This window comes from Pseudophryne corroboree, chromosome 6 (genome assembly GCF_028390025.1).
Source record: "Pseudophryne corroboree isolate aPseCor3 chromosome 6, aPseCor3.hap2, whole genome shotgun sequence".
Lineage (NCBI taxonomy): Eukaryota > Metazoa > Chordata > Amphibia > Anura > Myobatrachidae > Pseudophryne > Pseudophryne corroboree.
The window spans coordinates 319928229-319943970 of NC_086449.1; the positions used below are offsets into that span (position 1 = coordinate 319928229).

At 41.5% G+C, this 15742-nt stretch overlaps 1 protein-coding gene across 3 annotated transcripts in view; it reads right to left on the reverse strand.

Moving 5' to 3' along the window:
• The window catches only part of SORD (sorbitol dehydrogenase), a 70742-nt gene that overhangs the window by 27114 nt on the left and 27886 nt on the right, over positions 1–15742 (reverse strand). For all 3 annotated transcript variants that reach the window (XM_063926282.1, XM_063926281.1, XM_063926283.1), the window contains exons 4-5: positions 8762–8926; positions 4529–4688 (exon numbers count right to left, since the gene is read on the reverse strand). In XM_063926282.1, the coding sequence (XP_063782352.1) occupies positions 4529–4688; positions 8762–8926 (325 nt within the window). The remainder of the gene's footprint in view (positions 1–4528; positions 4689–8761; positions 8927–15742) is intronic.

Sequence of the window (15742 nt, forward strand, 5' to 3'; positions counted from 1 at the left end):
TTTTAAAAACAAAAACCTTGATAAATAATTTAGGTTCTCAATAATCATGTTCTTAAGATGAATGTGAAACTTTGTAATGTCATATTAATGTGTATCGATATAATATAAATAATTTTAAATGTGATTTGGCTGATGTGCACGTTTTATTAATGAGAATGTCGTTTGGATTCACCACTGGGTCCAGAGGCATTTGGTTACACCAATGAACAGAAATTCTGTATCAAAACTCATAGGCAAACGCAGGGGCGGTTTCCGGTTGCACGGAAACCCCCATCCTCTCGGCAAGTGACTAAAATGATGACAACAATAGCAATGGTATATAATATGATTACTAGAACTGCTGCCACATCATGCAGTTTAAGGGACAGAGCAGAGCTGGTGCACATGCCCTGTGTGGTAGCTTCCTCTACCAAGTGTTCTGTGTGTGTGGATCTGAGAATCAGTGCACTGGACCAGACAGTAGCTACCAGGAAGAGGAGACAGGAGCCTTACCATGAGGTGGGAGAATGTGTGCTTAGAAAGTGCAGGACTGGTTCTATAATGTTTGTGTATTTATTTCTTATGGTATGTTTAACCTTTTCCTGACCACTTATCTTATTTATATGATTTAAATCTGTTCGATACAGCCTATACTATAGACAATCTATGGTTTTAAATATTAATACTGTTTTCAACACAGTATCCAGTATATTCAGGAAAATGAAACAAGTACATTTACAGAGGAGAAGGTCCTAACAGAACTCTCAAAGCTGAAAGTGGACAAATCTATGGGGCCAGATGGGATACATCCAAGGATATTAAAAGAACTTAAAGAGGTGCTGGTAGCACCATTGACAGAATTATTCAACCAGTCATTAGCTACAGGAGAAATTCCAGGGGACTGGAAAAGAGCAAACGTAGTCCCACTGCACAAAAGTGGAAGCAAGGAAGAGGCAAACAACTACAGACCAGTGAGTCTTACATCAGTAGTAGGGAAATTGATGGAAACACTCTTAAAAGAAAGAGTTGTAGATTATCTCAAATCCGGCAATTTACTGGATCCCAAACAGCATGGATTCACTGGGGGGAGATCATGTCAAACAAATCTTATTGACTTTTTTGATTGTGTGACTAAAGTGATGGATAAAGGTGGAGCCGTGGATATAGCTTATCTAGACTTTAGTAAGGCTTTTGACACAGTTCCACATCGCAGACTGCTAAATAAACTTGAAAGTTTGGGATTGGATATTAGGATTATTGAATGGATAAGATCTTGGTTGAAGGATAGAAAACAGAGAGTTGTGGTAAATGGAGTGCATTCACAGGAGGGAAATGTTACCAGTGGAGTACCCCAGGGATCTGTACTTGGACCAGTGCTTTTTAATATCTTTATTGGTGACATTGCAAATGGCATTAAAGGGAAAGTATGCCTTTTTGCAGATGACACAAAGGTATGCAACAGGGTAGACACACCAGGTGGGGTAAAACAAATGATTGAGGATCTAGGTAGACTAGAGGAATGGTCAAGAGTCTGGCAATTACAGTTTAATGCCAAAAAATGCAAAATCATGCACTTGGGTCTCAAAAATCCTAAAGCTAAATACAGTATTAATGGCACTATACTGGAAACTACTGAGGAGGAAAGGGATCTAGGAGTCACTATTTCAGATGACTTAAAAGCAGGTAAGCAATGTAACAAGGCAATGAGGAAGGCTAGTCAGATGCTTGGCTGCATTGGGAGAGGAATCAGCAGCAGAAAGAAAGAAGTAATAATGCCACTGTATAGGTCATTAGTACGGCCTCATCTAGAATACTGTATTCAGTTCTGGAGGCCATATCTTCAAAAGGATATTAATACATTAGAAACTGTACAAAGGAGGGCAACTAAAATGGTGCATGGCCTACATCACAAAACATACCCAGAAAGACTAAGAAATCTCAATATGTATAGTTTGGAGCAGAGAAGGGAAAGGGGGGACATGATAGAAACTTTCAAATATATGAAGGGTTTTAACAAAGTCCAGGAGGGAAACATTCTCCAAATGAAGAGAAGCAATAGGACACGAGGACATGCACTGAGACTGGAGGGGGGGAGGTTCAGGGGAAATTTGCGGAAAAATTATTTCACAGAAAGGGTAGTGGACAAGTGGAATAGCCTCCCATCAGAGGTGGTAGAGGCTAAGACAGTAGAGCAATTTAAACATGCATGGGATAGACATAAGGATATCCTTACAAAGAAATAAGGATCAAATAAGGTTAGTGATAAAAAATAATATAAAAAATAAAATAAAATAAAAAATAAGGGGCAGACTAGATGGGCCAAGTGGTTCTTATCTGCCGACAAATTCTATGTTTCTATGTTTCTATATATAAAGACCAATGTTGACAATAGTGTCCAGGGTCGTTACTGGGTTCTTCTACCACTCCCCCAGACACCCACTCTTGCTCCAATGTTCCACAGAGTGGGAGATTGTGGACTGCATTTGGAAACCCCCCTCTAGAAATCCTGTGTTTGCCACAGCAACTGCACCAACAGTGATTGAATGTATGAGCTATGGTGCATTTTTACGCACTACAGGCATTTTCGGGACCTCGATTTTAAAAAGGGTTCTGAAGGATGCCCTGTGAAGCCAATAACAATACTCAGCATCTATCACCGCCAGCAGCGATGTCCTCATCCACAGGCCGCCTGCGAACTACATCCTCCACTCTCTGCCCATCAGCGCACAATCTAAAGCAGGTGTGACTGTGTGCCGGGGGAGTGCTTGCTGGTGTGACCCGGGTGGCGGCAGTGGCAGAGCGGTGCTAGGGCTGCCAAGGCTACCATGAAGCTGAGCCAGCCTATCACGGTGCTCTGCAGCTATCTTCTGTATGGTGATCTTCTCCATCTACCTAATGCTGGACCGGGGGCAGTCTGACTAGCCAAGAACCAACAGAGATGGGACCTTCTCCAAGGTGAGAGAGGAGCCCACACCCAGCATGTATGTGTTACCCCTTATATGCTGGGTACTGTCCATTTCTCTGTGCTGTGCATTACCTAGTTATTTGTCTGACGTATTTCACCTGACAGGTGATGTCTTACTGTTTACTCTCCTCACAGCCCTATATATTGCCTCCCTGTGTCCCACACACCACCTCATGATGCATACACTCCTACAGCCCCACAAACTGTGTCCTTGTGCCCCACACAGCACCTCATGGTACATACACTTCTATACCCCCACTTACTGCCTCCCTGTTCCCCACACAGCACCTTATGGTTCTTACATTCCTAAACTCCCCCGTCCAAGCCTTTCCCTTTCTTATTTGCAATATATAGTCTGTCTTTACTGTTGTATAATGCTACTATGATGTGTAATGCTGATCGCTAATGGCTGCTCCTGGGGCATGGTGTGTGACATAGGATGGGTTATAAAACCTGTAGTGTCTGAAATTGTTTGTAAATCATTGCTATATGATGGATGCTTTGTCACCTGGAGCAATTGCAAATTATGTATATGTGTGTTTATTTAAGTGTGCACGCTTCATTAGGGTTATACTGATGCATTGTACCTCTGCTGCCTACCCTTACCCCTCCTTACCCACAGCACTGCCTACCCATAACCCTCTATTTACCCCTGTACTATATGTACCCCAAGTGCTGCATACTGCCAGCACTGCCACCTGACTACACCCCCAGCTCTGTCACAAATGTTACCTGCTCTCATCCCCTCTCTGCCCCCAGCACTGAATCTGTTGTCTATGTAAGAGCAATGCAGTGTACTTAGAAGCATTGTCACTACTCAAAAGGTGTGACATCCCAAAGTGTACGGTAGCCTGTGGGTTGGTCTGATGGCATATGGATAGATCAAAAGCATAAATTGTGTTGGGAACCAGAAAAACTGAAGTAGGAACCCTATTTTTTAAAGTGTTGGGTACCTGGGACCAACTGTTTACATTTTTTTTGCGCTAATCACTGACTAATCAGAAATGTACCACCCATAGATCTAATTCAGAGGTGGATGCAGTGTTGATACCGTGCACAGTTGGCTGATGTTCTAAATCTGCTCATGCTCTGAGTTGCAAAGCGCATGTGTTCCAATTGTTACCGCTCAGAGAAAGAATCTGATACAAGGTCTCAGAATTTTAGTGGGCATACCTGGGAGGTAATAAGGGAGTTGCTAAGGCAACATAGACAAGTCACCGGCATGTCGTTGAAAGTGCTGCATTAAATGACGCACAGACGGTCATGCAAGAGGTCATACTCAGACAGAGAAACTGCACCTGCGATAGGGCTTGTGCAAGTTTCGATGGTGCATCTAAAAACGCTCAGAGACAGAAATGCAACATTTCAAGGTACTGCAAATGGGCAACTCAGTTTTTAGAATATCAGCCATGACATAAGCATAAGACGCATATGCCACTGCAGTCTGCGTTTGACTAGATTCAGGCCAATAGGATGTGTAAAAAAATTTTTTCTCTAGGATGACCAAATTTTGGTACTTCATTATAATGGCCAGAGCCACTTAGGAAAACACTGAAAATATTTGCTAATTGATATATTTCTTACTTATAGCAAAAGTTGGCATTATGCGTGTAATATCGGCACAAATTTCCATCATCAGGTGGCGTAGCGCAGAAAAATATTGTGGGAGATAAATTATAGCGGCCAGTTTTGCAGAATTCATCTGTTTCTCTTGGGACACCTGGTTCAATAGCCACTCTGTCCCCTGCAAAGTCAAAAGAAAAGATATCTTCAGTTCTTCAAATGTCTACGGGTGACTGCAGGGCTGCCATCAGGGGAAGTAAGACAGTTATGCTGGGTACACACCTGGCCGACCTATCTGACGATTGTCCACCCAATGTGTTATGCCTGATATCACAACTGGGCGGGCATTTCAATGTGCCCGCCCAGTTGAGATGTCAGTCACTGGCGGTCCATGCAGCAAGTGTACCAACCACCCGTACACATAGCCAGATGTGGCGATATATCTGCGGATATATCGGGCATCGGATGTACTGCAGGGCCGACATGATATGTCTGTGAATTAGATCGTTCACAGACAATCAGGGTTACACACTCACAGATTAGCTTAAGATATATTGGCCAGTGTGTACCCAGCATAAGGGTCCCAGATTGCCCTGAGGGCACACCACAAACAGAAACTATAATATTTCTGCCACATTTAAAGTTCTGCACTCCGATGCCTAGCTGTTCATCGCAGGTTGATCGTCAACAAGTTGGCAATATTTTTAATTATTTTACGTATGAAACAAAGGTAAATACACAAAATTACTTTATGCTTCATAAGATAACTTTATACAATATTTTTTATAATTTTGTGCATTAAACAAAGATTGTGTACAATGAAAACATCAGAAAGCAAAGGTGTCACTATCTCAGCCATGCTCAAAAACATTCTGCATTTTGGAATATTCTGTATTTTAGCCCTTCTGCTCCACAGGTTTCTGTCTTTCCTGAGCTAGCCATAGTGGCTTATGTGGACATGAAGTGGTGACGTCACAGGACCAGGAAGCAAGCTGATTGGTAAGTATAATGTAAAGGGACTCACCATAGGAAGTTGGGACAGTGGTGGGGCTGCGGGCGGCTTTGGTGGGGAGCCTTTGACTTAACGATTGAACAGGTGGTTGTCCTACTGGGGGGCTCTGCTCTTCAGCAGCGGCAGGGACAGAGTACAGGGAGGGGCCGATGTAGTTCAGCATGCATACTGACGTAGCGGATGGGGGGGTGGATGAGCCCATGTGACGGGAGGCAAGGGGGGAATATGGCGGCTTGAAAAATTTTTCTTTTTTTTTTTTTACTTAATTCAAGGGCAGCTGGTGAGTACACTGTAAAAAGCGCTATTAGGCACAGTGGCCCCATTTTTTGTGAACCTGATCCTTGGGGCCCCCCTGAACCTCAGGGCCCTGTATGAATCTGTAGTAGTGTTTTAAAATCTCAGATTTATATTGTAAAGGAGTTTAATTCAAAATCCAAGTTTAGGACATTGAGATGGAGGGTTTTCAGCTTGTAAATCCACTCTGGACATATATTCTATAACGTTCCTTCCTCTGCAATCTTTTTCTACTTGTTCAATGACCATGAATTTTTAATTTTTAGGCTTTATTCATGATTTATAAAGAAATGATCCGAAATGCTTGTGTTCTCAGACCTCTTTTAATATTATAAATATGCTACCAGATGCTTGCCTTTAGCTTCCGCTTGGTGCAGCCCATATACTGTGTAACACAGGTGCATGCTAGGAGGTAAATAACATCTTCTGTGTTGCAGTTTAAATGTTTGTTTTTTTACTGGGTATTCAGTTGCTAAAACATTACATTTGAAGCACTGTATCAGCTTTGTTGTAACACTTTCAAGATTGCTGCAGCTCTGGCAATTATTACAATAATGGAATCCTGGAATCTAGCTGCAAGTCAATGTATTTTGCAGGGTTTGTGCCATCTTGTAGATAATAGTGGGCTTAATTTGAATTAACTTTTTCCCAGATGGGATCCAATTTAAAAAAATTCCAGCAAGATTTTAAAAATCCTTCCAGTCTTTTGGTGTGGCTGTTATATTAGAATGGAATAACAAGAGGAATTTTTTTATTCTTTATATTTGTTGAGGGTTTTCCCTATGTTTTTTCCTAATTTTTGGCAAGAGTTTTGTACATAAGCTCCTTCTTATATTTTCTTTCCTCAAATTGTTGTTTAAGCGAAGCACTTTGTGATTAAAAATCAGCTTCGCAGTTTCTTCTAGGCCTTTGAAACGGTCCTCTAGGGATATTATTTACCCATTTTGGGTGATGATTACAGGACGCTAGCAAATAATTATTGAAGTCTACTTTTTTAATGAAAGTTTCATTTCAATTCGACCTTGATTTATTCCCAGGTCCAGAAAGTTAACCCTATGGGGGTATTCAATTTGTTTGCAGGTGGAATTCACATTCAACATATTCAAAACTTGTCAAAAGATCCGGCCGAGCGAAAACCACGTGGATTCAGGAATTCGCCACCGATCCACATGCTTTGAATTTGCGGCCGTTTGACAGTTTTTTGGTCAGTTTTTGCCCATGCCGATTTGACAAAAAAATAATTGAAGGGGCATGGCGAAAATGGACCAATACCCTGGCGAGAAACGCCTGCAATTGAAGAGTCAGCTGTCGAATTAGTGCCAGTTTTCCGATAGTTGGAAAACTCGGCACAGATTGAATACCCCCCTATCTATGCTACAGGAGGAAGTGAATTCTAGGTTGAGTTCATTGGAGTTAAAGTAGATTACACATTTCTTTAAATCCTTTTTACTCCCATCCCCAGTGAGAAGAACGTCATTTGTGCTCCAAATATGCTTGTTCTTCCATCTCGCAACAAAAAAATTTGTGTAACTCAGTGCAAAGCAACTTCACAATGCTGTCCTAGTGAGCTGTTTGAAGAAGTTACCTTTATACCAGAGGTATACCAAAAGGATTGTAAACAGAGGTGAGGCTTCCTTGACAAAGTCTATTCAGGGATGAAACGCATTGGAGCCAGAGGCAGATGAGTCTGAAGCTTCACAGTACAGCCAGAACACTGTAATTACCACCACATCATGGACCCTTACACAATGGAGCTCAGACTGTATGCTCAGATGTCCATATTCCACACAGCTAGACCAAAGCTAAGACCTGGGCATCAGCTGCTGCACTGCTTAGACCCGGAGTGCAGAGAGGAAGAACACACAGAAGTGGGTAGAGTAGGAGAGGAATAGTAACCTGCGTCCCTGAAATGGAGGAACAGGCAACACCCCACATAAGGAGCTATAACTATTATATTGTTATTAATCCTATTCAATATTACTTCAAACTTATTTAATTTAATGCTTGGTTTTATTCTTTACCATTGCACTGCCAAAGTTTTAACTATCGCACTGCCGCCTCACTTTGTATCACTGTATACATTTTAATATCTAGCTCTTTCTTTGGGGATAGAATTACTATGATATGGGTTTCAAAGCAATTAATTATCAGCAGCTTTGACCAATGAATTTCAAAGAGCAATAGTAATTAAATAAGGCTTGTTTAGCATTAATTACCAGTACCCTTTGACATTTATCGGTTAAAGCCACCTTGCATTAGTGAGGAATATAGCTGTTTAAAGATGGTTATGCACTCACTCTACTGGGTAACAGAAATGCTCTTTATATGCTCTATATTGGAGGAATCAATGATGTCGTTACTAAGGGACACATTTTAAAAGATACAGGTATCACTATTTTACTTATATTTTACTGATTGTTGGGGGAGGCCTGGAAATAATGCATTGTTAGGGTGACCTCAGGATTGGAGATGGGAAACACTGGCATAAGCATTGCTGTTAGATATGCAGCTGTACAGCCATATGGCACCAGATGCAGCATTCGGTGGGCGCGGTCCAGACAATGCAGGTGTGTCTGGACCATTTTTGGGCAGACACACAGTCACTCCGAGAAAAAAATTTCACCAGACCGCCTGCCAGCGCAGCCAGGGGTCAACCTAAAATCAATGCATTCGCAATGAAATTGCAAACGCATGGTGGGGCAGCATCACACACATGTGGGCAGCCTTGCCCTGTACTGGGCAGCCCCCAGCATGTGAGTAGATGGAAGCAAGATCTGCGTCCATCTCTGAATTACTTCCTAAATCTGGACAAAGTTCTTGAATTTTAAAAAAAAATAATACATATACCCCCAGAAACAAAACAGGTTTGAAATTTGTACTCCTCAAAGTATAACATGTAAATGATTGAATATTAAGGTTGCCACAGAGTCATTTTCATGGAGAGGTACCTGGTTTAAGATGAGTTACTGCAGCTCCCACTTTAACCACTGTCCCGGATGCTTCATGTCCAAGAACCATGGGCTTTTTTACAATAAAATCTCCAATGCGACCATGCTGCCAGTAATGTACGTCAGAACCACAGATTCCAACTGAATGCATCTTTAGCAATACCTCTGTAAATAAATAGTAATGAAAAATAGCTTAATGTATTCTTTGTAAACAATCAAAATACCATTTTGTGGCACCTAAACGTTCATGGATCTTGGGACCCTAAAGTACCACTGTTTTTCTTACAGCCCCTCTAGGCCAAAAAAGGTTATTTGGAAAATCAGCAAAAATGATTAAGTAAATTGTGCTTACCATTAATTCCTAGGTTAAGTTATGGGGTGGTGTACAGGGTTGCATTTTTGTTTGGCCTCATATTTATAATTGTCAGCCACCAGCATCGGTTTTGCCCATCACACTGACCATGAATAATTTGATGTGGTCCTGGACCACCAATCCATGGCAACCCTGCAAGTGCCCCGCAGCACCCAGTTTAGTATTCACTGCCCTACTGTTTGTATGTACTGAAACATACTCAGTTTTAGTGACATAAAACACAATGATTTTGGGAAGGAAATGGCTGGCTAATGCAAACAGTTTTTATATTGTAAATTACATCTATCACGTGTTTTCATCCTAGAAGGCTGCCTAAAGCTGGGTACACACTAGACCATAGGTCTGCAAACTCGGTCCTCATTACCCCACAATGGGGGTCATTCCGAGTTGTTCGCACGTTGCCGATTTTTAGCTATACTGCGATTAGTCGCTTACTGCGCATGCGCAAGGTTCGCAGAGCACATGCGCTTAGTTATTTTACACAAAAGTTAGGTATTTTACTCACGGCATAACGAAGCTTTTTCATCGCTGTGCTGATCGTAGTGTGATTGACAGGAAGTGGGTGTTTCTGGGCGGAAACTGGCCGTTTTATGGGAGTGTGCAGAAAAACGCAGGCGTTCGAGTTGCAAAACGCAGGAGTGGCTGGAGAAACGGGGGAGTGGTTGGGCAAACGCTGGGTGTTTGTGACGTCAAACCAGAAACGAAAAGGACTGAGCTGGTCGCAATGGCTGAGTAAGTCTGGAGCTACTCAGAAACTGCTAAAAAAAAAATTATTCGCAATTCTGCTAATCTTTCGTTCGCACTTCTGCTAAGCTAAGATACACTTCCAGAGGGCGGCGGCTTAGCGTGTGCAATGCTGCTAAAAGCAACTAGCGAGCGAACAACTTGGAATCACCCCCAAATGTCTCCTCACAGAATCACAAGTGAAATAATTAGCTCCACCTGTGGACCTTTTAAAATGTGTCTGTGAGTAATTAATACACCTGTGCACCTGCTGGGTTACCTGCAAAACATTCACTGTGTGGGGTAATGAGGACCGAGTTTGCAGACCTATGCACTAGACGGTCATGGATAACGTGCCCGATTTAGACACATCGTTCATGATATCGTCTAGTGTGTATGCAACTATGCACTATGTCAAATGAACAAATTAACCAGGGTGCAATCAGTAAGGCTGTAAGTACAAACCCAACACAAGTCACCAAACTTGATCACTATAGTACGCAACAGCAAAAAAGGGGAAAGTAATGATCTTGCGCCAATCCTGTTTCAATTCTCAAAAGATTGTGTTGTTTTCTTTAGAGGGACTTTTAAACCATAGTATATTCTCAGAAGTTTTCACATGTAAAAAAACCCAAAACAAAACAAAGGTTAGATGTATATGTATCTATGGTAAACAAGCATCTCAGGTTCAATGGGTGACATCGCCAGCTTTGACCATGCTGTCCCTCATAGCTTCCGGCATCGGCAAATGTGTATGCACTTGCCAATGCCAGTCCCGCTGCCGGGGTCCCGTCACTGATGACATTGTTCTGGGTACACATCATTTAATGTGTACCCAGCTTTAGTATCAAAACAACACTCCTTAAAACAATCTTTGTGAGGATCAGTTTATTGTTAAATTACATTAATTATATACCCTTTATAATATGGTTAGAAGTAGAACATTCAGCACATTGTCCAAACATGTTAAATATGACAGTTTAATTAAAAATTTACTTATAAGCAGCAACACACATGTTGAGAAACAGTCTGTTTCTAATTAATTGTCTTCTAGACTTTTTTCCCCCCATGATTTAATAATAACTTAACAATGCTACCTAAAAGAGAGGGAGATAAAATGCCCTATCTATAAAAAAATTAAAAAAAACATACATGGACATTGCTTATACCATAAGCATATAATAAAAAAGATATATTTTACTAATCTACTTTCAACATTTACTTATCACATAATTAACAAGCTATCCCGACTTCTTCTAGCTTGAGTCTTCATAATAAATTTGTTAAAGCTATCTTGTTGTATCCTTTATCTTCTCATTTTTATAATCTTGATACACTCTTGGTTGCTGTCGCTGTCGACAACAATCTTCTGATTAGAAATACAGAAGCAGAATTTGACGTCAGATAAGAACCACTTGTCTCACCTAGGCTGCTCCTTTTTTAACCTTATAATTACCTCAAACCATATTTGAGCCTTAAGGGCCCTACACATTGGCCGATCCGCCGCCAAGCTGCCCGACGGTGGATACGGCCGACGGGCGACCCGGCGGCGGAGGGGCAGTGACGGGGGGAGTGAAGTTTCTTCACTCCCCCCGTCACCCGGCTGCATTGAAGTACAGGCAAATATAGACGAGATCGTTCATATTGGCCTGCATGTACAGCCGACGAGGCACCAGCGATGAACGAGTACGTGGCCGCGCATCGTTCATCGCTGGAGCCTCCACACTCAAAGATATGAACGGTATCTCGTTCATTTAAGAACGAGATCGTTCATATCTTTGACTGATGTCGGCCAGTTCTTTGTAAGGATATCCTTATGTCTAGGCTTCCCATACAATCCCTTTAAACCAGGACACTTTTAGATTACACAGGATCTGTGGCTGATTAAAACCAGGTGAAATGCAGGCTTGACGTCAGCCAGCCACAGAACCTGGGTAATGTTTTAGTGTTCCAGTTTAATGGGATAGTATGGTAAGCCTACTTATGGCTATACCAAGCATGCTTAAATTGCTCTACTATATTAGCATCTACCCCCTCTGATGGGAGGCTATTCCACTTATCCATTACTCTTTCTATAAAGTAATTTCTCCTCAAGAATATTTTTAACCTACTTCCCTCCATGTTCAGTCCAGGTCCTCGTGTTCTAATACTTCTCTTTATTTGAAGAATGTTTTCCTGCTGTACCATGTTAAACCCATTGATATATTTGAAAGTTTCTATAATGTCCATGATGCAGCTGACATGGTGACCAGGGGTCCTAAATTTACTATATTTAGGGGTGTATTCAATTCACGTCGGATCCTTTCCGACGGAAACGGATCAGACATGAGTGTATTCAATGGCCGGCCAAACCCGACAAGTTTGGCCCGTTCCCGATAATGGCAATCCGACTTTTTTTAAAGTCGGATTGACATTGTCGGAAACATGGCTAAAACCTGTCGGGTTTGACCGCGCTTCTGGCATTCCAACAAGTTGGATTTCCCGACTTGTCGGAATAAAAGGGGTCACACTGAATAGGTCGGAACCCCTTCTGACCTAAACCTGTCGGAAACTGCCAACTTTACGACAAGACGACAGTTTCCGACAATAATTGAATACACCCCTAATTGACTGAAGCAAAGCAGCAACACAATATTCATTAAAAAAAAATTGTCGCAATTCTGTGCAGTGCTGTGGTGCTGCTCTTCCTTGCGTGCTTCAAGCACATTCTGTACTCAGTATAATTGATGGTTTTAGCAGCCTTCAGTTCACTTTATTCTGTGGTGCATGTGTGCTTCCAGCATTAGACACAGGAATTAGAGGAATTTCCCATGAACCGTAACATTTTCATTATGACTTATCATGCCTTCAATCTGTGGACTTTACCTTCAGCGTCATGTTTGGTCTTAACTCATTTGTTGTTTATTTTATGCTTGCCTGGTGCTAATTTGAACTTTCATCTTCTTAAACTTCTAGTGCCATTCCGAAAGCCCTGGCTCTCCAAATGTTTCTGTAGTGTAGTGGGACTTAAAGTAGCGCACCTTGCTCACAAGCATAATGACAATATCATGCGTCACATCTTCTCACACACCATTCTGCAGAACGTGTTTATTTGTAGATGTTTAAACCCAGGGGCGTAGCCAGAACTTTGTGGGCCCCATAGCAACATTTTGAAGGGACCACATCCCAATGCTTCTAGAGAGACACTTCTCTGCAGCTAACTAATTAATTAATTGTATGCCCTATAATAGTGTCCTAGTTCATTTTCTGAACCATAGTAGGACCTTATTTAATGTTATGCCCCATCGTAGTGCACTAGTTTCTTTTATGAATTGTAGTAGTAATTAAGTTCACCCTGTGTCACATTTCAGAGCTGCCAAAACACATTATGCCGCACAGTACCCCCAATTCACATTATTATTATATAGTGCTCCTCGTTTATATTGTGCCTCACTACAGAGCCCCGGTTCATATTATATAACATTAAAATGCCTTACAGTTAATTTTATACTACACTACAATGAGCAGGTCCAGGGGCATACCTAGATATGTTGCACGCACCAAGGAAAAAGTTTGAAAGGACTCCTACATACCACCCAATGGCGAAAAATGTATATAACACATGTAACTGTGACAGGGAAGGTGGGCCCCTCTCAGCTCTGGGCCTCATAGCAGCTGCACTGCCTGCACCTATGGTAGCTATGCTTAAACTCCATGGGTGGAATGTACTACGCAACACATCCTCAATGCGATACACTTATCAGGTACATACCGGCATTCATAACGCTGGTATGTACTTAGAAATGTGATTAGTATTGCAAAGGACAGCTCTCTCAATAAGACCTGTCCTTTACGATCACTGTCCTTCTGCGCATGTGCAGAATTACGTGGGCGCTATTGGGACGGATCAGATTACACTTTTTTACACTTCATAAACCATCGAAAAAAGAACTGGAAGGTCCACTTAATCAGCTGCAAAGCCAAAGTATAAAAAACAGATTTCACGCCTAAGCAACATACGTATGTTTCCCCAGTCTTCATCAGAATAGCCAGAATTTGTCAGGACATGAAAGCAATAAAATGCAAAGCTATGACACACTGTAGAGATTTTACCTGTGTCATATTCGAGGGAGGTAAATTATGTAGCATGTATTCAAACCAAAAGTGCTCTTCAGTTTGCACAAATGTGTCTAAATTCATGCTGAGGCATAAGAGATTACAGGAACAAAAGTCCTCCCTAACTGATAAGGCAGTGTGAGGGCAAAGTAATGACGAAGGGCATTACTGGACACTATTCTGCAGAACAGAAACAATATAGTATTTGAGGACATTTGTGCAGAAAAAGATTAATGATGCATATTACAGGTTGAGTATCCCGAATCAAAATTTTCCGAAATACAGAATTTTTTTGAGTGAAAGTGAGATAGTAAAAACTTTGTTTTCTGATGGATCAATGTACACAAACTTTGTTTAATGCACAAAGTTATTAAACATAAATGCATTCTGTGCTTAGACGTGGGTCCCATCGCCATGATATCTCATTATGGTATGCAATTATTTCAAAATACAGAAAAATCCGATATCCAAAATACTTCTGGTCCCAAGCATTTTGGATAAGGGATACTCAACCTGTATTTTATTTTCTAAAATAAAAGTACTAGTCCTCGGGTGCCATTATATTTTTAACAAAATCTTTTTTTTTTTTTTCCATCTTTTGTAAATTGCATTTCAGCAGAGAACTTAATTCCAGGTGCTATTCAAGCAACGTGGGAAAAAAAAATGTATACAAACATAACATTTTTACAAGTAATATACTGCCCTCACGCCCCTTATGTTTATAGAACTGTTAATAAGTCAAGGTGTAAAAGAGTAAAATAGAAAAAGAAAGAATCTATTGAAAGGGATGGTACTAAAATAGTGTGAGGTTAGACATTGTGACATTTATAATTTTGCACTGTGTATCACACACATGGGCACGGTCGTAGGTTGTAGAAGCAACTCCTGGGAGCGGAGGGCAGTCACGTAACTTGAAGCGTGCTGGCAAACTATTCAGGTGCAAAATCAAGGCCTCATGGGTGCTTCATAAATTACTTCCAATGAGTCCCACAGATGTAGTAAATTAATTAGTGATGGAGACCTTGCTCCATCTGCTGCCACAAATGGTTGACTAGATTGAAATCAGTTAAATTGGAAAGCAAATAATGCATTAAGCCAGTGGTTCCCAACTTCGGTCCTCAAGTAACCCGAACAGTTCATGTTTTCCAGGTCCCCTCATAGGATTGCAAGTGAAATAATTTGCTTCACTTGTGGGTCTTTTAAAATGTGTCAGTGAGTAATGAATACACCTGTTCAACTGCTAGGTGACCTGGAAAACATGAACTGTTGGGGGTACTTGAGGACCTAGGTAGGTTGGGAGCCACTGCATTAAGCTCATTGTAAATTGTCATTACCCTGGATACATGGTGCGTTATCAGACTAAACAGGGCCATTTGCAAATCGATACACCAATGGAATGCACCTATCAAAAATGGTATTTGTAAATCAAGCAGAATTTAAGTGTTGGCTAGCATCTTTCCAAGGATACAGAGTGGCTGTCACAACTGAGGGCTGGTGCTGACCAGGGGGAAGCCTCAGTTGTAGGGCCTGAGGTATATGTGTACCTGGGAGGCAGTACAGGGTACTTGGACATGCAAGGAACCTTTAGAACAAATGCCCGAAGGCGTGACCACGACAACAAGGGAAAGTTCAAAGGTTTTATTAAACACAGTTCAGAGGAATACTGATGACTTGGTACTGGTAATAGGAAACACAGTTCAGAGAAATACTTGGGATCGATGACGGAACACCGATGGTGACTTGGAATCGATGACGGAACACCGATGGTTACTTTGGGATCGTTGGTAAGC